Consider the following 27,357-nt stretch of genomic DNA (forward strand, 5'->3'; position numbering starts at 1 on the left):
ACTCTTTTTTCTGTGAGACTTCAACTTCTTTGAAAGCAGAGATAGGTTGTTACTTAGTCAACAAAGATCTATCTGATGTTTGTCTATTTTCCTTGTTCAACAGCATCCTGGTCTAGAGTGCTTCATTCTATGACATCATTAGGAAACAGGCCCAAACAGGCTCACGGAGTAGCTGGGGAATTACTGACAGAAAAAAAAAAAAAAGACAGTGTTCCTCACCAACTGGTCCCCAAGCCTTATTTACTGGTAATTAACAAAAGAATCTGAAAATACTTCTCACTGTTTCTAGGCCTTACCTAACATCTTAAATTATAATCTCTCTACAATAGTAGGAAATTCAAAATGAGCACATCACCTAAATAGATAAGAGAGAAACAAAAGATGTTGTAGAAGATACTCTGTTCTGTAGACAAGGTAACAGAGGCACTGAATGTTTTGATGTATAAATTTACCTAAACTTCTTATGCAACAAGTCCATGAACAGAACTAAAAACTGAGCCCACATGTCTTGAGCTCTACTCCAGGGGTGTACATTTTGGTGGTAATAGGAATTTTCAAAATGTCTATAACTCACTAAGTGAGACTTCTCAGAAATCTCCCTGTCCTCAGGATGGAGGACAAGGTCACAACTCTAACACTGTTTTCTGAGAATGCCGCATCATTTTATTTTGTGCAATCCCTTTACACAAGTGGTTGAATCATGGTTCTTATCTGGTTCAATTTTCATTCTAGATTAAAGGTGATACTAAGAGAAATTAAACCAACAGTTCAAAGGAATGAAGGTGAGGTCTTGCACATACATGCAGTGTTCCATAGCTCTCAAAAGGAATAGAAATTCATTTGAACTTTTCTGCTATACTATAATATTTTTTCTAATTTTTGCGGCCCAATATTACAAGCAATGTGAACAGAACACTTCTCTCCACTTGACTGGAAAATTGACAAGGGTGACATCTGTGGTCTTGAAACACCAAAGTGAGTGAAATATGAAGAGATAGTGAAAAATTTTATCTGTAGGATTTTGTGGCTTCAGCAAACTCCATTATGATGTCCCAAAAAGGAAAGAAAATGCAAAACAAGAGGTGGAAGAACAGTATGGTAAAGGAGTATGCAAAACCGTGTTATCATCCTGATGTGCCAAGTTCATGAGACACATGTAGGAATGGCAGGAAAAAATTCGCAGAGAAAAATCTCTGGGAATGTGAACCACCAGGCGAGGGCTGTCCAAGCATCACACATTTTCAGAACACTTGGCAGGTCAGCTGTAATGTACCATGTACCACAGTCCCCAAAAGATTTCTGTTAGACATCTTCCACTGGGGGGAAAGAGTCAGCTGATGTCATGATGCTCAGGACAACCAAAGAATTAAAAGAGTGTGTAAGTATGTCAGCTGTATATTCTATGCATTTATCATGGATATGTTCTATAAACATCTGTATGTTTAAACTGGTGTTACAATATTTTCAAGCCCCTGAAAATATCCAAGCCAGCTTGTCAGATAAATAACAGGAAAAAAAACCCCAATAAACAAATAAACCTCTGAAATTGCAAATAGATATTATGTGGCATAAATTGCCTTCAACTCTGTTTTCTTAGCTAATTTGACTTTAGTGCTTTGCATTTGTGCAATGTCTAGCAGAAAGAGGGGCTGATACAGTAATTTGAGAATGGTGTGACATCAATAAATAAATCTGGTACTTACAAAAATCCGCCTGATGAGCATTTTTCAACTTTATGATTCTCACAGTAAGCAAGGAGTAAGGTGTAATTTCTTCCTGAAAAAAAAACAAAAAAACAAAAACCAAAGGAGATGTATCTTAAGTTTTGAATGTATGCATTGACTGTAATACAAACAAACACTGAAAAGAACCAAGGTTCTGCTAAAGTTGTCTCTTCCAGCTGGCATCACAGCAAAAATATAATAGTGCATTTTGCTGCCTTTCTTCACAAACTTCATTGACCCCTAAAGCCTGTAGCTATCTAAGCACAAAGAGATGTGGAAAGAGAGGATGAATAGGAAAATTAAGACAGTGTAAATAAGCTGAAAAAGTTCATTTAGCCAGTAACATTAAATTGTACACATGGTCAGCAGCCAATATGAAGACAAAATTCAGTGAATCCAGAAATCAGAGATGCTTCAGATTTGGTTTGCTATTGACCAACAGCCTGTGTTGTGCTGTAGGTAGAATCAAGGCCTATACAAAAAATTCTTCTTTTAGTGCAGTGCTTGGATAATTGGTGAGATGGGGGGAAAGATAGGTATTTCTATGTTTTCTTGCTTGTTTTTAAAACACTCATTTTCATGAGAGAGAGATGACTAAGGATGAATGTTAGGACCTTAGGGAATGTCTCAGGACTCCACAACACACAACTTTGGACAAACACTCCTAGTTTGCTTTGTGGGAACAGAGGTTTTCCTTACCAAGGATGGTTATCTGATTGATGGACATGGAATAGTTTTGACTACAATCCATAATTTCAAAGAAGGCTATCTCCAATTCCTTGTTGAAGGTGCCAGGCCTGACCATCTGGGTCTGTAAAAGTTGTAGCAATCACATACGCTTGATGGATTTTACATCTTCAGAGAACACACTCATCATGTCCCCTAGCAGAAGCTAGAGCAAGCAGGATATCAGCAAAAAGAAGGAGAAAACAGACAATGCTTACTATGGCTGCAGCACAGGTGGTTATATGGTTGATTCTCTAACTGTGGGAACAGTTGGGGAATATTCATCAAAACAAGTTTATAGAAAGGAAAGAGAATTGAATCATGATTGTACAAAACATACTGAATGCGAAGGGTAAATCAGCACTGGGGATGGCTCCCTCTCTCACTGTTTGGGAACAGAAGCAGAAGAAAAGAAGGAATTTCAGATTGTATTAAGATCTGCAGTTGATGTATGATTATAGTACTAAGAAGTCTTTGGTAGGAGTAACATAAAATGATGGCAGTGAATGTCTGAGGATGAGGCTTTGCAGGGGAAAGAAAATGCAAACAACCCTGAGGTCTGACTGCTGCTGCTACCTAAAGAGCTTTAATCTGCATACAAATATGTTATCAGCAGATCCTGAATTGGGTATCTCCAACAAAAGGGGAAGGTATAAATAGTGTATCTATAAATAATATGTGTTTTAAAAAGTCACCTTGAGTTAGGCTATGAAATAATAAGGAATTTTTAAGGACTTCTGAGCAAAGCATTAATGAAAAAAATATTATAGCATTAAAATGAGCCAGATTTAGGAACAGGGATGTGTTAGTTTGCACTAGCAAGGATCTGGCTACTAGTAGTTCTAGTAGCAAAGATCTGTCTAAGTTATAAAATGGCCATACTTATTATGATGCCACTTGTGTATTTGCAAAAAGATATTCAGACAAATAATAGTGAAGGCACAGCATACAGTGGGTCAAGAAATAGGTGGCCACTTCAGTGGCCAGTAGGTAGGTGGTCACTGATATTCAGAAAGAGCTCAAGGAGAAGTTCAGATAATGGCAGAAGACAAATAGATCAGTAATTACTAGCAAAGTCACAACATGAAACATCATCAACAAGAAGGGGCAAAGAAAGAAGCTGTTATGAAAGCTAATAACCAAAATTTGGAAAAGACAATCTGAAGTGAAATACAGCTGGTTGAAGATGATGAAATTATTAGGAGATGTTACCTATTTTCTGAGAGACCTCTATTAAAATTACAGGGAGTTACTCTTGAGTGAAAAAAGAGAAAGCACATACAAATGTGCTGCTACTGTGACAAAAGTCAAGGACCGATATAAAGGTCAAAGTATAAGAAATCAGTGAGACAAGAGTACATCAGCTGAAGTGTGCAGAGCATTGGACCACAGGGAATCCATCATGATAAAATTTAGCTCAACCTCTCAAATAATTTCCATCTCTATAAGAATGAAAGACATGAAGGTCATCAAAGGAAATTGCACAAAAAATGCAGTAAATTTCCAGGCTTTGAAGTTGTCAAAAAAAATTGGCAAGATTGATGTTTTTATAAAACTGGATAATTGAAAGGCATGTTCAATAGAAGCCAGTGCCTAATAGACCCATCAGCTTGCCCATAAGCTCAAGGTTATGACCAGGAATCGTATCAGAATGTCTCCAGTGAGCTGACTGGTTAAAATGCTAATACTTTTTGCTGTGAGGTACAGAAGCAGCACATCAAAACAAGTGGGCTAAGTGGCAAAAAAATGCATTATCTTCATCAGGCCAACAAGAACAGAATATCTTGGCTTCTGGGTGGGTGTATTCCAAAACTGAAAAATAAATTAATCATTGTTGCTGAAAGTAATATATAAGGCACAGGATATTTTATATGGCTGTGTTCTAAACAGGGGAGGTATGATCTCAGCATTATCAGAATACAGGCTGAGCCAGCTCCACACAATTGTGAATTGCTGTTACAGTTTCCTGAAAATTTAGCAGTGGAACATATTTCACTTTGCACTATAGGTAGGGAACAGCTAAATTCCATGCACAGCCCCAGGCATGTTTTACTAAACCAAATCCAGTAATTATTCATTTTATCACACAGCTATGCGCAGCCCTCTCAAACTGAAACAAGTATTTAGGCAAATGTCTGAGCATTTGTATTAAGGAAAGTTTATACCTGTTTACTTCTCCTGGAAGTCAAGGTCTGCTACAAGCATGTTATCCTTTCTAATAGCTCTCTACTAATGATTATCTGTGTAAGCTATGGCTTACAAAAGTTGAGGCAATTACCAAAAGCTACCCAGGAAAGTCAATACCTGTAAGAGGCAGAAATTGGCCAGTTTAGACAAGTCTGTGCCTTTAGTGCCAGTTTTCTACCAAGATTTATTACAGAGGAGAGAAGACATTCAAAACCAGGAGGTAAATAAAGAGTGTCTGAGAATGTCTTTGTTGTTAAATGCCTGTGCACAGCAAACAGAACTTTCAGAAGTTCATTTGGCAGGAAGAAATTATGGCATGAATAATGAATTGAAACTGTGGAAAGGGCCCCACAGCACACTGGAGATTATGGCCACCAGATAATTTTTTTTTATTATTATTACTATTTCATGTATATTTTAAAACATATGCTGGATTCTAACAATCTTTATGTAAATGTGACTTTGTTAGTGGTAAAGAGGGGTTGGTTGCTTTTAGCCATGGATATTCTAAATCAAAACAGAACTTTAGTATGAGTACATTAAATCATTACAAAACTGCTATGGAGATTGGGTCGTCATTTTCCCCCAACAGCTGCTTTTCCTGCTTTAGTACATTCTGTTGCTGAGCTTTAGCATACACACACACACAGAGCAAATTAGGAACACCTGAAGGCCATGTGAGTTTTGGTTGTGCTACTTTGCCCTTTACAGCAAGTTTCACTCCCCACTGGTAGTTTGTACCTTTTGTACACTAATATCCATCTGTAGGAGCTGCCAGCATGCTGTTAACAAGAGATCAGTTTGATCAATCAGTTTGATAAGGTTGTGACATACACAGGCAAAACAATGTTTGTAGTTTTCTGTTCATTTGGTAGTCTGGTTACACCAAAAAAAACCCCAACCAAACATATATGAGCTACAGATGCTTGAATCACACATCATTTAAAATATCATCAAAAGTAAGTTTTCTTTTTGTTTGGAGCCCCCATGTTTTGCTTTGAGGCAGCTTGGCACAATGCCAGCAGCAAAAATCATCACTGATAGAGCTGCTACGTGTTTGATGCCACTCTATCTCTGCCAGAGGCTCAGCAAACACATCCAGAGTTGTTCTTTCATTGTGAGGAAGTGCACAGGGATCAAAGTGGGCATTTGTTCTGAAAACTGGCAATAATGACCAAACCCCAAAGGTTGAACAACAACCATGCTCTGACTTTCCAACTCTGCCAACATTCTCCATTTGTTCTGGGTTAAAGCTCCATGAGGTCAATAGGTAGCATGAGAAGAAAGTCAAAGTCAGTCTCATTTTAACAGTAAATCAAGAACATTTTCACTAAGAGATATCCCTAAGGAATACAACCATGGAAGTAACACATTCTATGTTATTAATACTATGCAGATGTTGCATCTCAAAAAAGTGTTGGTTTAGTCCCCCATATTTTTAGTTTGTAGAAATACGGTACCTTAGCATCATCACTTGGGGCTACATAGGGCATCATCCATTTTCCTTCTTCATTTTCCAAGGGGCTTGATTTTCTGCTCGAATGCTGCTGAGGGAAGAAGAACAGGGGATGAAAAAGAGAGTAAAGATAAATTTTTTTTACTTATTTCAATTCCCCACTGTAGCATTCCAATATGGATCAGGCAATTTGCACCTCCTCATTGTGGCTAATAAAATGAATGTACCAGTTCTATGCTATATGGAAAGATTCTGACTCCAGGTCCTGGTAACTGCAAATATCCAAGAAAGGATCATCTTGTTTTCTTAGAAATTTATGTCCTATAGATAACAGGGGACTTGACCTGTTATAGTTCAGGGGCAAATCTGAATCAAAACTCCAAGACTCCTGCCAGGGTTGTTCTATTTTCCACTTACCTGAGATAAGGCAGAGGTTGATGCCATCGAGCTTGCTGCTACATTAAAAGCAGCCGCTGTGGATGGCACCTTAGTACTGGGCTCCACAGGCGCCAGTGCCTCCTGAAACAAATTTACAATCTTGACGAAGTCTCAGAAGTTGCTGAACAGGTGTTTTATTGCACTGAGTCAGAGCTCCACCCCTCCACGATTTCTGAAACAGGGAAATTTCCCACCCACATTATTTGTCCAAAGAGCAGCTGCTGTAAGGTGTGAGCCTTCATATCTGCAGGTCTTGTGGCTGAGCAGAGCATGATGAGGGACCAGTCGTTCCCACCTGGGGCTCACGGAAATGCAGCAGCAGCTGTAACCTGACTGATGACATGATAGAGATCATCTGTGTGAGATAGCCTTACAGTAACTTACAGTAATATTCTAAAAGTAAGGATAGCAACAGCCCAATTAACACATCAACATATTTTCTCCATGCAAACACCTGAATTCAATACATGATTACATCCATAATAAAAAATAATTTTAAAAACAGCTATGGAGATGATCATTAAAATGAAGACATTTACACGGGAAGATGATAAGAATTCTTTTGAAGGAAGATTTTTCCCTAAAAAGTGCTATTGCATCATGATTTCTGTGTACAGACTTGATTTTCTTGTAGTGTTCCAGCTCAAAACAAATAAAAGAAGGTATGATAACCAACATTTCTCTGCTCCCTAAACCATATTGTATCATTTTTCCATTTGAAATGTCTTTCTTATTTCTGGGCTTCACATTTAATACAGCATACAGTTTAACAAATTTAAATGAGATTCAAACATTTCACCTTGAAAAATCATTAAATATTTCCATGAACTACAATACCAATTTCTGATGCAGAACAGCTCCAGATTGCTTACCAGCTGAATTGAATTGTCATCTGGCTGGAAGCTGTTAGCAGATTATTGGAATTTAACAGACTCATCCAACATTTTTTGTTGGAATTTTTTTAATCTAATGAGCATCTGCATGTGTTCAGCGTACCTCTGGGAAGCTCAGTGATTAAATTTTCTAAGACATTATGCAAGCATTACTAGGCACACATACATTTGCATTGAAAGTCCTCTGAATGATTAAAATTAGTGCTTATGAAAGAACTTGAGATTAATAGGATGACAAAGCATCCTGCTTCCTCTTAGAGATGGGCATAGACGTGAAATCACTGCCACTCTGTGGGCATGAGCTTTGTACTAGGACCTTGACTAACAGAAACTAGAGACAAACCCAATGACTTCTATAAGTCTCATTGCATACTTTTCTTATGTGAACAGAGGAAACAACATGAAAAGTTGTTCTTACAAGAAGAACAAGTTAAGACAATCTGATCATCTCACATGGAGTATTCCATCCTTCCAAAAGTTTGATTTCTTAGTTTTAATTTTCTATCTGCATTATCTTTTTTTGTTTTTTGCTTTTTGAAATAAACACATTAATTTTATTATGAAACAGAAGTGCTAAGTTTGCTTTTAACTTCCTTTCTCACCTTCATTGTATTGAAACTTTCTGGAACTGCTCAACTGAAGCCAGAATTAGATAATCCACAGAAACAGGTTAAGGAGACTCACAAGTCTCTCCCATTCCTTGGCTGATGCTTTACCTAATGTGAGCACCTGCATTTCTGTAAAAAAAGTATTAGAACCTTTTTTTTTTCTGTTAGAATGGTGACAAAAAAACATTTAAACAAAAGCAACTGTATACACAAAAGCACACATATTTTCTATTTCTTCTGCTACAACCTACCTGTGTCCCTGGTTGAAGTGCCTAGAAGAGTTTCAGTACCTCAACCGAGGAATGAGAACATTTGTTATGACTTCTGTGTAATTGTGCCATGCAAAGGCTGTCAGACCGAGGTCATGTTTCTGAAATGTATGGAAGCTAATGGGTGTGAGGTTTTTGCACGAGATCCTGTTTTCATTTACCTTGTCATATTGCACTTTTGCTTTTAAGACAAAAGGAAATGAGGAGGGGGAAGAAGCCTTTGGCATCTCTTAGGAAGCTAAGAGTTGCTTGTTGCCTGACAACTACCTTTTCCAACTCAAGCCTTCCCTACATGAAATACCTCTTCTTTAAGCTCAAGTCAGAGGTGGCCAAAGGTACCTTCGACACAAAGCTGGCACTGGTATTAAATTTCCTAAATTAGTTAAAAGTTCAAAATTGCTTTTTACTATTAAGCACTATTCCTTTTGAGGCAAACACATCCTTTTCATAAGGTGTGCACTTGACTATGGCTTGACTTGACTAAATCATCTGAAAGTTAAACTCATAGTAGAAGCTGGTTGTGTTTTCTCTGTATTGAGTGGATGAAAAAAAGGCATGGCAACTGCAAGCAGTGAATAAACACCTCCAGAGTGGATTGTTCTGGAGAAGTCTTAATGTCCAGACCACACTCAGCACCTAACTTCTGAATGTCTGTAAGTAGCTGAGATGAATCTCACCCTGGGTAATCAGCATGTCCTCTTTAGTCACTGGTTTCCAAAGTCACTGATGCTGAAGGAACCTGGCTTTGAGGAGCCTGGTTTTGTTGTTAGCACGTGATTCACCCTGTTGCAATGTGAAGCTGCAAAACACCCTTGGGCAGAAGCTCTATTAGCATATAAATGAAAAATCCTCTCCGGTATCCATTCAAATAACAAAGAAGAAGTTTTGTGATTACCAAGGTGGTAGAGAATGCAAAATTCAATGAGGCTAGTACCAGTACAAACTTCCAGCCATACTCAGGTTAACGATAACCAAAGGATTCACCACCCCGTGGTGATGAAGCAGACAGCCTGACTTGGGACTGCTGTCCATAAAGAACAGGCTCTGCAGTGGTAGCTCATGTCCAGGTGCTTTAAGGGAGTAATATAAAGCTGGGAAGCTGGGATTTCAGTGAAACCCCAGGCTGCAATCTGCAGAAGTTCAGAAGCAGCTTTATAAGCATCCGAGACAAGTTTGGGATAAAAGGGAAATGTCAGAGGGAACGACTGACAGGAGAGGGCTGCAACAACTCTCTGAGGAAATGCATTCCTTACTTGTGGGGCAGAGCCCCTGTGGTCAAACGATACATTTAGTGCAGCTCAAGGAACAGAGCTTTGCTGGGCCATCCCAACATACTACACTTATGGCAATTTTGGGGTCTGTCTGCCAGCTGATGTGGTGAGATGCAATTCATTCAAAGTTGTTCTTCCTTGAAATGATTTTATTTAAGGTTTTTTTCTGCAATGATTTTTTCCCCTCACTAGTCTGATGGTGTCTAAGAGCACAATAAACACATATTAAAACTACAACTACAACTGAGTTTGGAATATAATATTAATGCTCAAAGACATGGGTTGGATCAGATTTAATTATTGAAAGATTTATTAAAGTGACTGCTAACGACAAATAAATTATCAGATAGATTTTGTGTTTTCTTTTCACTTTTGTCAATCATTCTTCATGATTGCTCTCTTCAGACTCTTTCCCATCCTTTACACCTTCTCTGAAGCCTACAGCCTCTTCATTATGTCTCATACCTATACCATGGGCTTTTGATATCAGCTGCTTCAGCACATATTCCTCTCAGATTTTTCAGACCACCTTTCTGAATATAGGAGAAAGGGAGCTTCACTGAAATCCCTTCTGGTTTACTCCTGATTACTATCTTTACTAGAAACAGCCATGTTCTATTCAGGGATACAGGTAAATGGAGCTAATGTGCATTAGTGTGATGCTTCAGGCGTTGAAAGTATTTTCACACTGTGGCCCATCTGAATAAAAGCAAAAATGTTCAAGTCCAAGTCAGAAATCAAGATATCATATCCATCCCCACAAGAGCAATGCTGAATATAGCTCACAAGAATCAGGCTTTAATGTGGCAATGAGTGTGAATCTGTGCCTGATCCACATGGCTACTTCTGGTGAGTCATATGGTCTTTATTTGAACAAGATAAATATACATGTCATAATGAGAAAGGTATACATAAACATATTTATATGTAATTCAAGTATAGATTAATAGAACCTTTCAGGTTGGAAAAGACCTCTAAGGCCATTGAGACCAACTGTTAATCTAACACTGCCTAGTCTACCACTAAACCATGAAGGCATTGGGGGAAGAAAAAGTAAAATGGCTTGGGAAAATTTGGACCATAAGGTAAAATCAGCAGAAAAAGGAGTGCTTCTATTCACTAGAAATATTAACTTGATTTTAAAAGGTCTCTGTATGCTCCTCCCCAAGACAAATAGGGAGTTTAGATATTTGTTGTTATATATATGCTAACTTTACTCAGACCCAGAAAAAACGTGTATTCAGAAAATATTTCAGAAACTCTCCAAGAAGTACTTAATGTCCTGGACAAATGCTGATAGCACGTCATATTTGCAGAGTTATTTCATCTGTTTACTCTTTCACAGAACATAATCTGTCTTCTGATTTGACTCATAGAAGACCTATGCATATGCAAAAATGCAATACCACTTTATTATGGAGCTTATACATAAATTTCTTAAATTAGTCTTTCTTTGTAAGGCACAACCTGCCTCAAGTATTTTAGTTCTTGCCAGGATCACTGCAGTATCCCATCAAACACTAAAAGATGTTGGGACTGCTAAAGCAACTTATCCAGAAATAACTGGCCTCTAAACCTTTCCATCTGTAGTAGGTTAATGGTATCTTGCTATCTTAATAAAATCAGCAGGTGCTGGAGAGGTACGACTCTGAATTTACTATCCTTGCCTAACATATGTGACATCATAGGCTAACATCAGCTTTAAATTTCCAGTGTTCACTGCAGTTAGCTCTAAGGGATAAAGTACATTACAAAAAACTAGTTGATGCATAAATCTGTTGGTTACAGATTTATGGTTACAGAGTGCATTTCCTTACTCTTGAGAGAAAAATGCCATTTCCCATGAGAACTGTTTGAGAGTCCCAGGCAAGATCAAGGGGACCCCAATGCAGGTGACAGGGTCAGCCCTGATTCTGGCTTTTCCTCCAATCCTTCCACATTGTTAAGCAGGGTCTCTTTTACCTCCTCAGTGTAAAAGTGGCCACAGCACCTTCCTGAGAGCATTGCCTTTCCAGCCAAGAGTGGTATGGTCAGCGTGTTTCAGCTCACATCAAGAGACTGCTTTTCTCAACATGGCAATGCCTCAGGATTTGGTATAATGAAATTCCTAATCTTTCTGTCATTTTCCATATTACAAAAGATAATAGAATGGTGCATTATGAGACCACAGCTCACATCTGATGCAGATGTCTCCAGTGTGAGAGCCCTGGTGAGAAAACACAAGCTATGGGAAGAGGACATCCTCAGGGAAGGCATACCTAGATGAGAAAAGGCTGCCAGCCACTGTAGGCATTTCCCACCCCATTTGCCAGAAGAGGAAAAGGAAGCACAGGGTTAGGTTATGTACTCACTCCAGCTCATCTTGCAGTGCTGAAATTCCTTGTGCCCCTTCCTTGTATGAGAAAGGCCTGGCTGTTGCAGAAGCTCTCACATCCAGTATCTCCCTTGTGTGCTGTTCATTCATTGAGCAATCTGAACTGGTGCGCATGGCAGCCAATCTCGCCCCATATACTGTATGTTGTCACTGGGAAGATGGAATGATAGCCCTTCCAGGGCTCCTGGTAGGTCATGTAAGCAGTGCTTAACAAACCCAGGTTCTGTTGGGAGTCAAAGCTGCCCTTCATTCCACCTGAGCTATCACCGTGCCTCGTGCCAGCTGCCCATGGGATGGGATGGGATGGGGTGGTGCTACAGTACATGACTTCACATGGGTATTAACCAAACAGTGCTGTTTCTAGGGGACTCCACATGGCTTCACAGTTGTCTGTGGAGCCAAGTATGGGAGAATTTGGGACTGGTAAGCAAAAGAGTCTCACCATCATTCCACATGCTCCAGCTGAATAAAATACAAACCTGTGCAGGAATCTAGTGTGGCCACTTACTCACAAAAGGGCTGATCACAAAGATTATACTATGTCGACAGCTCTGTATGGAATGACTTTAAAGAAACCATTGCAAAACATCTTAAGGAAGTGTTTCAGAAATGCGTAGGGAAAGAAACATTCTCCAGGAGATCGAGATAGGCAACTTTTTAAGTACATCCTATTACATGTGAAATTAGATCACCATTGCAACATTATATTGTGCTAAAACTCACAGACATCAAAGTCAAGCATGACTCCTAGGTCAAGTCAAGAAAACAGATTAAAGAAGAACAAATTCTTAGTGGCAACACATTGGTGAATAGCCATTATAATAAATGTAGGGGAGCCACACGTTACTAAAGCATGTGGAAACCTGTCTAAGCAGCTCTTGCATTAACTCTCACATGTGTTTGATATTTTGACCCTATGTGATGTAGCAATTAAAACCTACTCAGTTAGATCACATTGCACAGATACAACATGAAAGGAAAATTAATTATTTGCTGCATTTCTACAAGTCCAAGAAAATAATAAGCTCATAGGTGCAAAAGGAAATGTTTATGAAGAGAAAGCAAAATGCTATTAAAGGTTTGGACTTATTACTTCATATAAAAAGAAAAATAATTATGCAGCTAAATCAGGAATAATAATAAAACACTTGTATTCTATGTCCAAAAAGAAGACACCTTACATGTTTCATCAATGAATAATGAAAATAATCACATAGTCATACAACACCTAATAAGACAGAACAGAGATCATTGTTACCAATTAGTTTCTAAAATGTTGTCTAGGATTCTTGACTATCTATGCTTCAGCTATTTTAATTCTTGGTATACTGCAGAACTACCAAAAGAATGTGAATATTGTGCCAATTCTAAAAAGTAGCAAGGGGGATGTAATAATGTGCCAGTAGTTTGTTTACGCTGGCTGCCATTGCCATAATGAACACAGTATCTGACTAAATAAAAATCAATTATCATATATTACCACTCTGGGTTCTCTTGCTATTCCTCAAAATGTGGGCTGGTACTCATGCATGCCAAATGCTCCTTCATCCCTGAAGCAGTTGATAGAAATACCTGTGTTAAATGGAGAGTTGGTTTCAAGTTGCATACATTCCTTACATTTATACTTTATAAAGTTTGTACAGCATTTGTTAATGTATGCATGTTTATATTATACATAACTTTTAGCATACAAAGCAATTATACACTGAAAACTGCGCTCCACCACACAAGGGAGTGTTTTGCCAAAAAAAGATTGTTGATGTGTAATTAGTTGGCCTTAGGACAGTCATTAACTAGTACAATTTACTGTCTGCACAGCAGATGGTTCCACCCAATCAAATTCCATATATATGCGTGTGTGCCTGTGTGTGTGTGTGTGTATAAAAACACTGGAGGAGATTTGGAGCAAAAAATTACATCTGAAACACTTTGCATGAAGGCAGAAGTAAAGAGATCTACCTCCCATGCATGTGAACAGCATGCCTAGCCACATGGCTCAGTAAAGAGCTTAAGAATGACGTAGCTGTGAAATAAAAGAACAGGGAAAAAGGATAGGAAAGGGGGTAGAAGTTGATATTAACAAAGGGATATAACTGTGCCTTTATTTTTATTTTTTTTCTTTTTTTAAACTTTGCAAAAGTCTTACTTGTATTTGGACTATGCACAGAATTTCTTCTTTAATTTCTTTATTTTAGGTATGTTATAGAGGTGGTGCCCCTGTGAGCCCAAAACATGCTGTCCTACGGATGCATTGATCTTGCAAGGCAGGTTACTGAAGCTGTCTTTAAGTGACCAGAGTGCACCAAGGCTGCAAAGGATGTCAAAGTAATTACAGGATGTCCTCCCAGAAATGTGCATGGCATATCAAAATGGCAATGAAAGGTAACTGCATGGAAAAGAGATCTTTCTGGGGTTACCAATAGCTTGAATTTCCCTGTAAGGTGATGAGAAATTTTGGTAAGCCTCGAGCTGTCTCTGGTAGCCAGTCAGGAGGAAATAGTGTTTTTCAACATGAAGAAACAGATTTTGCTCTATCCTGAAATATCACTTTTTTAAAAGTTTATTGTGCAAAGATAACAAGATCTTTTAATGCAAAGGCTGAAAAGAAAGTGTATATATTAGGAAGGTAAATAATATTTTTTCCAATTGATTTCAGAAGTAGTCCTCAGTGATAAACATCACTGAAAATTTTCTTTTGAGGAATTTTTAAGAGTTTACCAGTCTCAAAGTCTATTGAACATTTTCATGAGTGCTTTGGAAGTAAACAAGGCACCCTGACTGGCCAGATTTGCAGAAGAACAGACACTGATGGAATAATACTTAGGACAGGGCAATCATAAAGAATGATCTGACCTGCTTGATAGACTGACCTGATTAACCACAGTAAAATCTAATGCACTGGAGTGTGAGTTATGATTAAAGAACTGCCAAATGTATGTTTCAATTTACTCCCCCATACAAAAGGGAAGACTGGAGTGTGGAAAAAACTAACTGACCAGCTTATTGAAGACAAACAAACAGTGAGAATACTTTAAAGGCAAATGAAGACAACTGGATTCTATATATAGAAACTGGGAACTCATTTATATGTAAGAATATAAGCATAACAAAACAATGTTAATGTCTCAGTGTGTAGCAGTAGTGGGAAGGGTACTGGAGTCCGCATTTGATAAAGGGACAATGAAGAACTGGAGGGAGTGCCAGAGCAGAGATACAGCTGGATACATCAAATAAAGGGAGGGGTTTATAATCAGAATTTGAAGGCTTGCATATATTGGTTTGACAAAAAGAAGGTTGTGATGTAGACTATTTTATAAAATTGATCCTAATAAAGAAACAGTGCTTATGCAATGGCTTTTAGGGTACTAGGAAAAGATGTAATGTGCTAATATCTGGGCTCTGGCCAAAATAAATGAGGCTGGAAACAAGGTGCATACCCATTGCTGGAAGATGATCACTGACCACAACATAGCTCCACACAATATGGTGACTTCACCATTGCTGATATCTACAATAGGAGAGGGATCATTTTTCTTCAAGATAGACTTTGGTCAGCCACAGATCATCAAAACTGACATTTCAGTAACTGCATGGCAGGTAACAGTCTGACATCAGTCAAGTCTAACAAGATGATCTGATGTTCTGGCTTTTGTAAGCCATGGAAAGAAATCGGATCAATAATCTAGTACAATATAAAGCTCATTTTCTATTTTACTTGTTCTTCCACATCCTCATAGCAATTCATCAGAGTTACACAATTGAATAACTCTGTAGTTTTATAAAATGGACTTACCAAACAAGTGCAAGCTGGTAGGACCATTTAGCAGGCAAAAGTGGGAAAGCCCAGAAAACTATCCCCCAACATTCTGCTGAAGGCTTATTATGCTCTTGCAAACAAGGATTGCAAAGGCAAAGGATGCAGTCAAGCTAGGTATCCCTCCAGGTTTCGATTTAACATCCAACAATTTTGCAAGCGCTCTTCACCTCTCCTAGGACCTTCCAGACTTATTTATTGCACTCCCTGCTGAACTTTGTATAGAGTTTTCACATGCAAAAGGTGTAAAAAGCCTCCCTCAAATCTGATGCATCTTGAGCAACACCTATCAGAAAATGTCTAAAATGAGACATTTTTTTAAATGACCATAGTGGATTCAAAAAGCCTATCCATTTGAAGGGCATCCTAGAAGAAAAGGCAAGTACAGACCCACGTATGGTATATCCAGCTCGCCACTAGCTTGGGACTGGCTGGAGCTGGAAGCATTAGTGATACTCTGTAAAGAAATTGCATCTGCCCTGCTTGTAGCTGTAAGAACCATGGCGTGAGATGTGAACACTTACTGTGCAAAGAAAGTGAACTCGTCATGAGAAAATCAGTCCAGCCACTACAACAACACCAATTCTCAGACTAATTCTGGAAGGATAGATGCAAAGTGAAGAATTGCTGAGGGACAGAACCTGTTTATAATCTATAGAAATGTATCTTCCAAGAATTTATCCTGGACAAACCGTACTATTAAAGCTACAACTTTTCAGCAGTACAGAAATAAAAGCATGAGTATAGTCAGAGAGGTCCTTTGTAGGAACAAGGCAGGCATTTCACAGGCACCCCTCCCTGTCACTGACACTTCTTCTGCTCTGTATTCTAGAACTGGGAGCTGCACACAGCACCGTTGTCCTTGGCTGACCTGTCATTGCCGAAACACTGCGTGCTGCTCCCTCTGCCAGACTGATGATGCTGTTTAAAGCTCCAGAATAACACGACTCAGCCAAGCACACTGTGAATATCTTTATGTACTTATTTGGAAAGCAGAGATAAAATCCTCCATATTAGCCTTGAAATGCAGCTGGCAGCCACAGGGGCCACCCCAGCAGCAGCCCACACTGCTACCAACACTTTGCCATGTAAACCCAGTACAGGAAGACACAAAATACTCCAGAGACAAGTATAAAATGGGAGAGGAGTGGCTGAGGAGTGGCTGGAGAGCAGCCCTGCAGAACAGGGACCTGGTGGTGCTGGTCAGCAGCAGGCTCAGTATAGGCTAGCAGTGCACACTGGCATCCTGGGGTGCATCAAGCACAGCATTTCACATTCTAGTCTGTATCTTCTGCATTCCAAAGAATTTTAAATGTCACCACAGGTCGTTTCAGCAGGCAATAAATTGTAGATAGTCTACTGTTAGGTCCTCTGAGAAACTCAGCCTAAATTTAACCTTTCAAAGTCACCTTCTAAAAGCACTACAGCAAAAAAACCCTAAATCCCAAAAAATCCACAACCCACAGAAAAACATCCAACCAACCAAAAAAACAACCCAAAACCTGACAAACCAACAAGACATTTACATTGCAGACTGCAATGAAGTCTCCCCTCAGCCTCCTCTCCGGGCTTGACAGACCAAGTGACCTCAGTCACCCCTCATACAGCTTCCCCGCAAGGCCCTTCATGGTTTCAATGCCCTTGTTTGGACACTCTCTCACAGCTTAATATCTGTCTTGTCACATTGGAGCAACCAAAACCACACCAAGGACTAGAGGTGAGGCCACCCCAGTGCAGAGCAGAGCGGGACAATCCCCTCCCTTGCCTGGCTGGTGATGCTGTGCCTGATGCCCCTCAGGACAAGCTTGGCCCTTGTGGCTGCCAGGGCACTGCTGGCTCGTACCCAGCTTGCCACAGACCCCCAGGTCCCTTTGTCCCTTTCCACAGTGCTATTCTCCATGCTGCATGTGCTTTTCTCTAAGCATGCAGCATGCCATGATACCAGTCACAAACCTGTCCCAATCATTGCTGCTTGTCTCAGCACCAGCTTGCAAATACAAAACACAAGCCAAGTTAATAAAATATGCTTTTAATGTGGTCTGCACTGAAGATGTCAGGCTTAAACACTTAAAGCTCTTTCCCAGGGCAACAAGCACCATGTTTATTATATTTTAGCACCTTCTTCTTTGTGGCTGCCCATCCTCGGTATCATACAATGATTCATACTCCATTGTTTAACTGAATTGCAATGATTTCTGCAGTGAAATTCTTTGGAGAAAAAGTTTTTCTTCAGTCTGTTTTGTTCACCTGAGATTACCATTTAGTGGGATTGAGCAGGAATGCTTTGAAGCCTGCTAGCTAATAGTAAGAGACCTTCAGTCTCTCAGCAGGTTAAGAGACTTAAAAGCACCCTGTCTCGTCTGGCATTATTTCTTCATCTGCCTTTTCCGTGCCACTGCTGTGCGCAAGGCCTGTATAATGAGGTCTTCATTGTTGAGGATGTTGTATTCACCCAGCTGAACCAGGCAGTCATACTCTTTCTCAGTGTACTGAAGGGAATATGTTGAATATGGGGAACAGCAGCCGTAGAGATCAACTTTGCCATCTTCCATCTCTGACTCCGAGCGCTTCTGACCTACGAGGAAGGGGTGAGAAATCACTGCTGAGAGAAATTACCCTGGTCATAAACAAGCAAACTCTTAACAGAGGAAGGAAAGGAGGTGTTTCTCCACAGAGAGAGTTCACAGCGTAAATTACTCCTTTGGCTTTAATTAAAAAAAAAAACCCAAATAATTCTTATTCAAATTGGCAGCTCAATCCCTGGCTCAAGTGCATACCAGTGGCTTCACAGGATGAGGGGACAAAAAGGGGTGATTATTTTTACATGGGTCTGCAGCCTTGCTCTTAGCTGTACCTGAAAGTACCTACAGCATGTACCTATGGATGTACACATTAGTAGATACATCAAAGTTACCTGAAAGCTAATTACCTGGAAGATAACTAGCTTAGGGATTGAAACATCACAGCCCTGGCATCAAATCTCACATGGCTAAAAAAATTAAGAAACAGAAACGTTTGATGTACTGAAAAGAGTCAACAGTGAAGTTCAGGAGTTGGAGTATTAAACACATTCCTTTTAATAAGCTGTCCATGATGTAAAACTTCTTTTTAACATGCCTGAGTACTTGCCTGGTGCTTTGTATTTTTGGAAGGTATCATTAACTAGTGGGAAAAATAGCAGTACTGGTGCTCCTGGAGTCTCAGCACCATCAAAGAGGTAACACTCCTTCAGCTTTTTTCTGTCTTCTTCACTCAAGTCCACCTTGGGAAAAACTATTCCCTGCTCAGAGCAGTACTTGCAGGTCTGGTCCAAAGCCTGGATCAAGGAACAGAGCAGTACTAAGACTTAAAAGAGCATTTTAAGGCTCAGAATTTCTTGGAGTCCAGTAATAGGCATTTTCTAAGCTGCTTGTGCAAAAGCTCTTAACCCCTAATCAAAAGCACTGTGACACTAGACAGTTTTTTTGTGGTTTTGTTTTTTTTTGTTTTCCTGAGTCTTCGCACAAGACAGTTTATTGTACAAGAAAAACAAATGAGACTACGTGCAGCCTATAAGAGATGTATTGCACTTCATCATTAAGCTAAAAACGCTAAAGGTTAAGACTTTTAGTAGGACCAATACAAAAAGCACCTAAGTGTTAAAAAATTATAAGCATACATATAATATATATACACATATAGAAGAAGACACAAAGACTGTTTCTAATACTCTCACCTGTATCTGGGATCCTGCACTGTAATTTAAATGCAGGATGACATCCACCTTTCTCTCTGGTTTTAGAAGTGGCATGATGCTTGTATTGATGAAAAATCCAGTATCTACCAGAGACAGGAATTCATCTGACTGCGTCAGCTGGTTGGGAAATGTGTCTAACACAGTATCTGCAATTAAAAAAATAATTCTTGCTGTAAGTGCAATACCACAAAACTTGCTGGCCTGTTTTTCCACTGTTACACCATGTCCACAGAGCCTTAACTGGTTACAGTCCTTGGGGAAGGGAGGTTTGCCATATCCCTTCTCTTCTGCCCTCTCAGCTTTGGACCTGCAGTAACAACATTCATGAAGGGGGTTTACCGTGCCTCCCCACCGAGTGTGTCTTGGAAAAGAGAAAGGACCTGGTGGCCCAGCCTCTGGAGCTGAGTGCCACCAGCAAACCACTGACAGGTAACTCAACACCACGGCCTGCTACATCCTGTGATGCAGCATGATCATAGACTGATCTAACAGAGATTCTGCCCAAACCTGGCCTCCAACCCCAGTAGTATCAAATTTGGGGGGTTGTTTCGTTCAGCTGGTTTATTGTGTCCCCAGGCCCACGGGTCTCCCGTTACCTTTCCACCTGCAGAAGTGCGTGTTCTCCAGGTAGCGGCTGTGCATCTGGAGGCCCTTGAGGAAGCTGTGCTCCTGGGCGATGCAGACGCGGTCGGCGAGCGCGGCGCGCAGGGCGCTGCCCAGGGGCCCGGGCGGCGTCAACAGCCGCGTCCGCAGCTCCTGCGGCTTCATGGGCAGCGCGGGCTCCTCCTCTGCCCGGATTTAATTTAAAATATGTTAAATTCCACCTGCCCAGAGCAGGGCCAGCCCTCAACAAGTCAAGGTAAGTAATAAACCCTGATGCTTTCTCTTTTTTAAAGGACCACCAAGCAGAGGTGTCCAGACAAAACAGAAAATGACAAGCTACTCTAACTAGATAAATACTATTTCCTTACACAGTCTGGGCTTGGATAAAAACCCCCAAGATACAGTGTCAAGCAGCAATAAAAGCCTGCTCCAGACATACACACATTTGTGGAACAGACTGAATGCAGGCTTTGGAAAAGGACAGGTACTAACTTATTTGTATGACTGTAGTTCCCACTTGAAGCAGCCAAAATAATTTTGCTTTATTAATAATTTACAGATCAATCTTATTATTTCTGAACATTTTAATCATTTACCAGCATCATGTTGACCCCTGATAGATGACAGGACCAGAAATTTTAAATTATTTATTTGTACTTGGCAGTATGAGACATATATCTCCATTTCACAACAAATACACAGTGAAAAAGAAGTATGGCCATTTACCTATATTGTCAATATGATCCCGGGTCCACCTGTGCCAGAAATCTTCTGATGAATGGGACAAATTCCAGATATATAACACATTGAATGAAAATAAACTACTCCATATGCCTGTAAAAGAAAAGAGCTTTCTAACTCAAACATTCACATATCATGAATCTCAAACTGTTATGATGAAACTTGTGCAGTTTGTTTTTTGTCATTTTGTTTTAAAAGCATAATGTGTCATTTTTATTTGGCTGCTGGTTTTTAGACCTTATTTTTGGTATCCAGTTTTTGTCTTATGTTACTTAGGGATGGAGATCTTTGTGAATTAAAAAGGAATTTGTATTTTCAGGAAAAAAACCCCAAGTGTCATGAAGCTTATATAGAAAGAAAGGATGAAAGTTTGTAATCCAAGAGATTTGATGTGGAATTACATTGATAAGGGCATAACTACAACATAATCTTACAGCCTCTGCTTTTGTAGGATTCCCTTTCTGAGAATAAGCCTGTTAACACACCAAGCGATCAGTTTTGACCAGGAATTTTTGAGATTGAAAAGCAATTTCTTTGGTTATCCATTAGGGCACAAGGTCTTACTGTTTTTTCATTCGGGGAGTGTGACAATGCGTGACACTCCAGCACAGACTGAGGCTAAAATTTTATAGTGTCTCCTTCCTGCTCAGTGAAGTGGCCAGCCAGAGAGAAGTTTGCTTGTGAAGTCAGTCACAGACAAGCTTGTCTATTTGTCAGGAGAACACACAGCCATGCTCCGCCGCAGTCAACAGCAAAAATGTTTCAAGGATGGCTGTGTTGTTTTCGCCCCAGCCTTGCCCAGGCAGTGTGGAAACTGGAGCCAGGGACATGTGGCCTGCTTCTCTGGAGCAGGAGAGCCGGGCATGATCAAACACACCCTGATGCAGTGGAGAATCAGCCTGAAGGCTCTTGTGAAATGTTTATAGGGAGCATACAAAATACTGACTACCCATGAGACAGGAAATAGGCTCAGAAGTTCACCTTTATGGGGAAGCATGGGTTGAACGATGGATTCCCAAGGACCTCAATTTAATTGTTGTACCAGAAGCCATACTATATTTTAATTCAAAACTAGGTTTAATAGTGTAAATAACTATTTGACAATCCCTTTGAATTTTCTTCTTTACTGTAAACTGAATCCATTATAATAAGTATTAATTCAGCAGAGACATGTATCCTCTCTGGTGAAACTGCCATGTTTGTCCTGCACCAATACCTTATTAGAGTGTAGTTTATCTAGCTCACATTAAAAAAAAACCAAACAACCAAAACCATAAAAAAACCCCAAACCTAAACCCCCAAAACAAAACAAGCAATAAAATAATTTGTTGTTTTTTAATAGCTTACCTTCCAAGAAGCAGATCCTGGATTCAGGGACCTTTTTCATCAATCGTCCCATGAAGAATTCACTGCCAAAATCCTCAGTGCGAACAAAAACTCCATATTTTTGCAATCCCACCTCATATGGGGTGAACTCCACCCATTCTGTAAAAAAGAACCCAAAGAAAAGAACAATGTTTTATTACAGCCCTCAAAATAATTTTTGAGTCTAATATTTTGGACCAATAGCAATGAGTTATAAGCATGCTACAACCAAAAACTCATGAACATGGAAAGGCTTTGGAATGTTTTTGAGTCTGTTGCATAGACAGCCAAACTTTTACCTGACCACGAGGATATTATATGAATACACATCAGCTGAGAATCTGGTCTTCAAATAAGAGGGGGTTTTTAGGCTGTCTAAAAAGACTGTTCCACAACTTATCACCTTAAATATAAAGACAAATGACTCCCAGAAGTCTCATAATTACCTTTGAAATCCAGAGTGCTGTAGTTGTTTTTGACATTGATTGCAGTGTAGATAGGAAGTGGGTTCTGACCACGGTCAATGGCTCGTTGCTGGTCAGAGAGTCTGTGGTTGTCTTTCTGTGATTCCAGAAATACGGTTACACTGAGACAAAAATTAGCACGGCAATATTCTCTGCATCTAAGCCTGCAGGGCAGAAAAACTCCTGCCTCTAATGTGTGGTCAGTTATATTCTGAAATGTTCCATATTTTTCAAAATTTCCATAGACATTCTGCTACTGAAATACCTGCAGCCTTCCAAGCTGATGCCAGATTATTTGACAATGAATTAAGATGAAAATGGAAAGAAATCACAAAGAGCAGAAAGCAATACTTTTGATATAAAACACATTATTGCATTGTGCTGCACCTTTATGGAAGACCTCACACCTTTCAAAACGCTGCAGATCCTTTTGTTAACAACTCTCATGGGTATGCCTAATGTCTGCAATTTTGTTATTTCTAAACAAGTAACTTGCAGAATAGGAAAAAAAATTCTTAAACTGTAATACTGTTTCAAAATGTTAGTCTTGGAATTTTCTCAGACAAACGTATTCAAAATTTCACAAGCAAGGATGCTGATTTCCACCATGGATGAGTATCTACAAGGCTGGCACCAAATGTTTTGGAAATGGCCGTGCATTTGCTTGCACAGTCTCGTAACAAACTGCTTTTCTCAGAGCCAACAGAAAAATATCTTCTCCAGAAATAAATTTTCAGAAAATGCTAAGCCACAGTAAATGCTCTTTATGATATACTGTACCCCATCATGCAAAAAAGATTCCAGGACAAGCCCCCAGAGATCTATAAAAGACGTTTTGTAGCCCTCTCTTTTCCGCTGGCACAGCTGCTTTTTGTAATACTTCAAATATTCCAAGGAAAAGGAATTTATTTTGCATTTTGTCATATGTTTTCGAGCCTCACTGATTTGCTTGTCGAGATCCTTTCGTGACCAGTCAGCATCTCTGTACAAGTTTGACATGGTCCTAGGAAGAGGAAACAAATTGAAGAGGGATAAAAAGCACGCCAAAGCTTGAGGCAGGCAATAGCTACATTCAATGTTTCTGGTTTAAGTTCTTGATTAATGTTTCTTTTCTTCAATTCCCTATGAAACTGTCATGCTCCCTTTGAAGTCACAGTCATTACCCCTGTCAAACCAGCATGAACAATTTCCCATAAACCATTCTTAGAAAAACACTTGTTTTCATGTAGTTGCAAATTATGTGACTTTCCCCCATGAAAGGACTTCATTCTGGAAGAAGAATTTTGGAAGAAGATCAAGAAGTAGGACTGCTGAGAAGTTATTACAGGTAAACCACAGTACATCAGGCCCAGCCTCCTTCAGCACTTTGGTGCCATGAGGGAGCCTCCAGCCAAGGGCCACTCACCATGTAGTGCCAGACAAGCCAGTCAGGTAGGTGGCACAGTCCAAGACATTGAGCTTCTTGAGCCCCCTCAGGCTGCCATAGAGTGCAGTCAAGGACCTCATCCCTCCTCCCGTGGTCATGATGGCCACCACCGGGCTCTGTGCAACACAGGGACAGAAAGGGCCAGTGTCACACGGCGGCTGCACCTGACTGCAGAGTGATACATAAAGCCTGGCACCGCCACGTGTGCCCAGCCATAGACTCCTTTCTAAACGATTTATACTGAAATATAACCTACCATTTATTTTATAAAGGAGAACAGGAATAGAAGCAATGACCATTAGATATCTGACACTTGTCTCCAATGTGTTCAACAGAGATATTTGATATGAAACAAATAAAAATGCATTAATTCAAACCAAAAGAGACAGTAAAAGTGAAAAAAAATCAGTTGGAAAAACAGGAATCAGAAAGAAAGCTCACAGGCTGAAGAGAGGAGGGACTATCCACAAGGACCACAATAGTAGTGTAAGGAGTGTGGAAGAAGCCATTCCTGTATTAGGAATATTTGGTCTGGCTTCCAAGGAAGTGTAGCAGGAAAAAGGCTAAACTCAGGATAGCAACTGCAAAGGACACAAACAGCAGGGTGAATTTAGAGGTATTTAGGGGCAGTATTGGAGGTATACCTAACTTTTAAGATGAGGAAATATCAGAAAAACTTTTAACTGTGAAGAAAAAGAGGTTGTATTGCACCATTAAGCTTTCACTGCTAAGCACTGGTGAGATGTTTTAAATGTTTTCCCTACAGACCTCATGTTCCAGCAGATCCTGTTCCAGCTGCAGAACCTTCTTCAGAGCAGGAATAACATAATTCTTCCTTTTGCAGAGAAAGTCTTGTTCTTGTATGCAGAGGTCAAATCCTAAACGCACATCAAGGTGGTCTGGGCTGAAGCAGAGATCAGGAAAAAAGAATATTCCATTTTATTGTTCATATTGTTCAACTCAGAGTTTCCAAAGTAAAAAAATGAACCTGATCCACAAAATACTGCCTTTACAGGAGGTCCCTTTCCTACACTCCCAAGCAAGTACACAATGCTGCACGAAAGAAGGATAGAAAAAAAGACTGACAAATTTCTAAGCAGTTATCAAAATAAAACCTAAGGAAAGACATTCCTGCAGCTAATTTCTGAGATACCTGCTGTCTGGATTCATCTTAGTGAACTGAGACCTATAGGAAAAACTTCTCATACTTTCTTGAATTGGGGAGAAATTTTTCCTACTTCATAATCAACAATGCCACATGATCAGCTGCGCTCTAGTCCAGTGTTAAAGAAAAGGTAAAAGTGTGCTGAGCATAACACTAGGTAGCATAATTGCCTTGTAATATTATTTTTTCTATTTTATGCATTTTTTTTCATTATTCATGTGTCAGTATGAATTATCTACATGTATTACACTACACTACATGCAGTTGCTTCCAGCTCATGTGAATGCCACACACCACCTACAGTCCTGCTGTGCCTCCTCCCCAGTAAAGAGCCTAGGGTGAGATGAGTTCAGCTTAGTAAAAGTTAACCTCCAAAAGTGGCAAGTCACTTACCAGTCTTCTGCCTTCGCATATAAATCAAATCTTTTATCCTGGAAAGCAAGAATGTGAACAATGTGAGTGCTGACAATATGCTTCTTCCCTGCAGCCTGAGGAGGAATTTTATCTTGTGCCATCCTAGCAATGTGGGTACAAATCAGGAGCTCTGAATAATCAGGAACTCAAATAATCCTATGCAAATTGATTGTAGTGTTTTACTGAAAGGGAAGCTATTCAATAATTTTTAATGTTGTCTAGTAAATGTAACATGAGGATAACTGCTGTTTACAGAGTCATGATAATGTACACCTTACCCATCTCTACTAACAATACCTCTTAGGCAGCCACTGGGACTATGATTCTACATAGCAGTATTTGTTCCCCTCTTTCTGTGGCTTATACCCCAAAACAGTCATGATCCTTTCATTCTACATGGATTTTTTAAAACCATGGATCTAAAAGTGCTTTGTAAAGCATTGTCAGCATCAGCAGGAGTCTGACGCTACCTCAGTCAGCTCAGGTGCCCCACTGGTGTGTGAGAAGGGGAAGAGCAGAGCTTCAACATTCATGTGAACTAATACCAGGATGGAGTAGCAAGATGCCCACGTCTATTCAAACAAAACAAGGCACAACCTGGCCTAATTACTGAAAGACCTACCACTGTTAGGCTGTGATATTTTTGTCTGCAGGCTTTCATTGGCAGAAAGTACCATGGTAATCACCAGGGGGATGCAGACTTCCACATCCAGGTTTCTCAGCCTCTCCCACTAAAAAAGCAGGCACTCACCTCTGCTAAAATCATGTTTTTCCCACTAGGAATGGAATGAAGTTCCACATTTGGAGAGCCTGTATCATACACACACGAGTGCTGAAAAAATACAAACAAACCCAAGTTTATATTGTAAGGAATGTTACTCTCTGCCCACAACGCAAATTAATGCATTTATGCATTAATTAATGTCTATTTATGGTGTCTAATATTTTACATGCCATTATTATGTTTTTTAAAGCTCAGTTATAACATACTGAGGAGGGAGGTCCTTTCTTCCCCGGTAGTGTAACATCCAGCGTTGGCTGCTTGTATCTGGCATAGTGGAATTTGGCAGGAGAGGAGGAGCTGAAGACCAGATTAGATCCCAGCACAATGTCCTGGGTGCCTTCATAAGAGCCTTGCACTTTAAAGGAGAATTCTTTTTCTAAGGAAATGACACAAAAGCAGACACAGATTAGTTTTCTCATCAAAATTGTTAACAAAAATTCTTACAGAATCTATCACAAGGCTGTTCTCATGTTTTGGATTTGTTTGGGCTTTTTAATTCTTACATTAAGCCAATTGTGCTCATACTATTAGCATATCAGTTAAAAATAGCTGATGGAGAAATAACCTTACTTGATTTCTTCTCCTTTTTTTTCTTCTTCTTCTCAACCACCTGAACTTCTAAGCAGCAGATTTTGCGAGACTATAAGATGTGAACAGTAAAATACATCATGGCAGGGAATTTTCAAATTTAATTTTTCCAAAAATATGACATTCTGTTTCCTAGTCTAAATGGGACATAACCAGGGCAAGGCAGGAGTGCAGTGTGGATGAACAGGGCTTGCAGAAGGGAGAAGATGAGGACAAAGTGAAAAACAGTACTTTCAGGATCCCAGGGATGTGAGGATGGTTTTAAACACAATTCATGAGCAAGCAAAGGTAATAAATGAGAAAATGTCAGG

The 27,357-nt window shown here is 39.7% G+C and overlaps 2 protein-coding genes across 2 annotated transcripts in view; both read right to left on the reverse strand.

The window, feature by feature from the left end:
* Positions 1-6,537, reverse strand: part of LOC121335230 (cytosolic phospholipase A2 epsilon-like) — a 31,753-nt gene extending 25,216 nt beyond the window's left edge. Inside the window, exons 1-3 of the mRNA XM_041403122.1 lie at positions 6,511-6,537; positions 6,098-6,181; positions 1,704-1,776 (exon numbers count right to left, since the gene is read on the reverse strand). Of these exons, the coding sequence (XP_041259056.1) occupies positions 1,704-1,776; positions 6,098-6,181; positions 6,511-6,537 (184 nt within the window). The remainder of the gene's footprint in view (positions 1-1,703; positions 1,777-6,097; positions 6,182-6,510) is intronic.
* An 11,589-nt stretch (positions 6,538-18,126) lies between these two features.
* LOC121335239 overlaps positions 18,127-27,357 on the reverse strand; it is a 52,820-nt gene continuing 43,589 nt past the window's right edge. Inside the window, 14 exon segments of the mRNA XM_041403134.1 lie at positions 18,127-18,335; positions 18,890-19,076; positions 19,476-19,642; positions 20,093-20,284; positions 20,826-20,933; positions 22,188-22,325; positions 22,652-22,766; positions 23,450-23,672; positions 24,075-24,211; positions 24,864-24,999; positions 25,654-25,691; positions 26,426-26,506; positions 26,665-26,834; positions 27,029-27,098. Coding sequence (XP_041259068.1) covers positions 18,127-18,335; positions 18,890-19,076; positions 19,476-19,642; positions 20,093-20,284; positions 20,826-20,933; positions 22,188-22,325; positions 22,652-22,766; positions 23,450-23,672; positions 24,075-24,211; positions 24,864-24,999; positions 25,654-25,691; positions 26,426-26,506; positions 26,665-26,834; positions 27,029-27,098 — 1,971 coding nt within the window.

This window comes from Onychostruthus taczanowskii, unplaced genomic scaffold (genome assembly GCF_017590055.1).
Source record: "Onychostruthus taczanowskii isolate IOZ18803 unplaced genomic scaffold, ASM1759005v1 scaffold1, whole genome shotgun sequence".
In the NCBI taxonomy this organism is placed as follows: Eukaryota; Metazoa; Chordata; class Aves; order Passeriformes; family Passeridae; genus Onychostruthus; species Onychostruthus taczanowskii.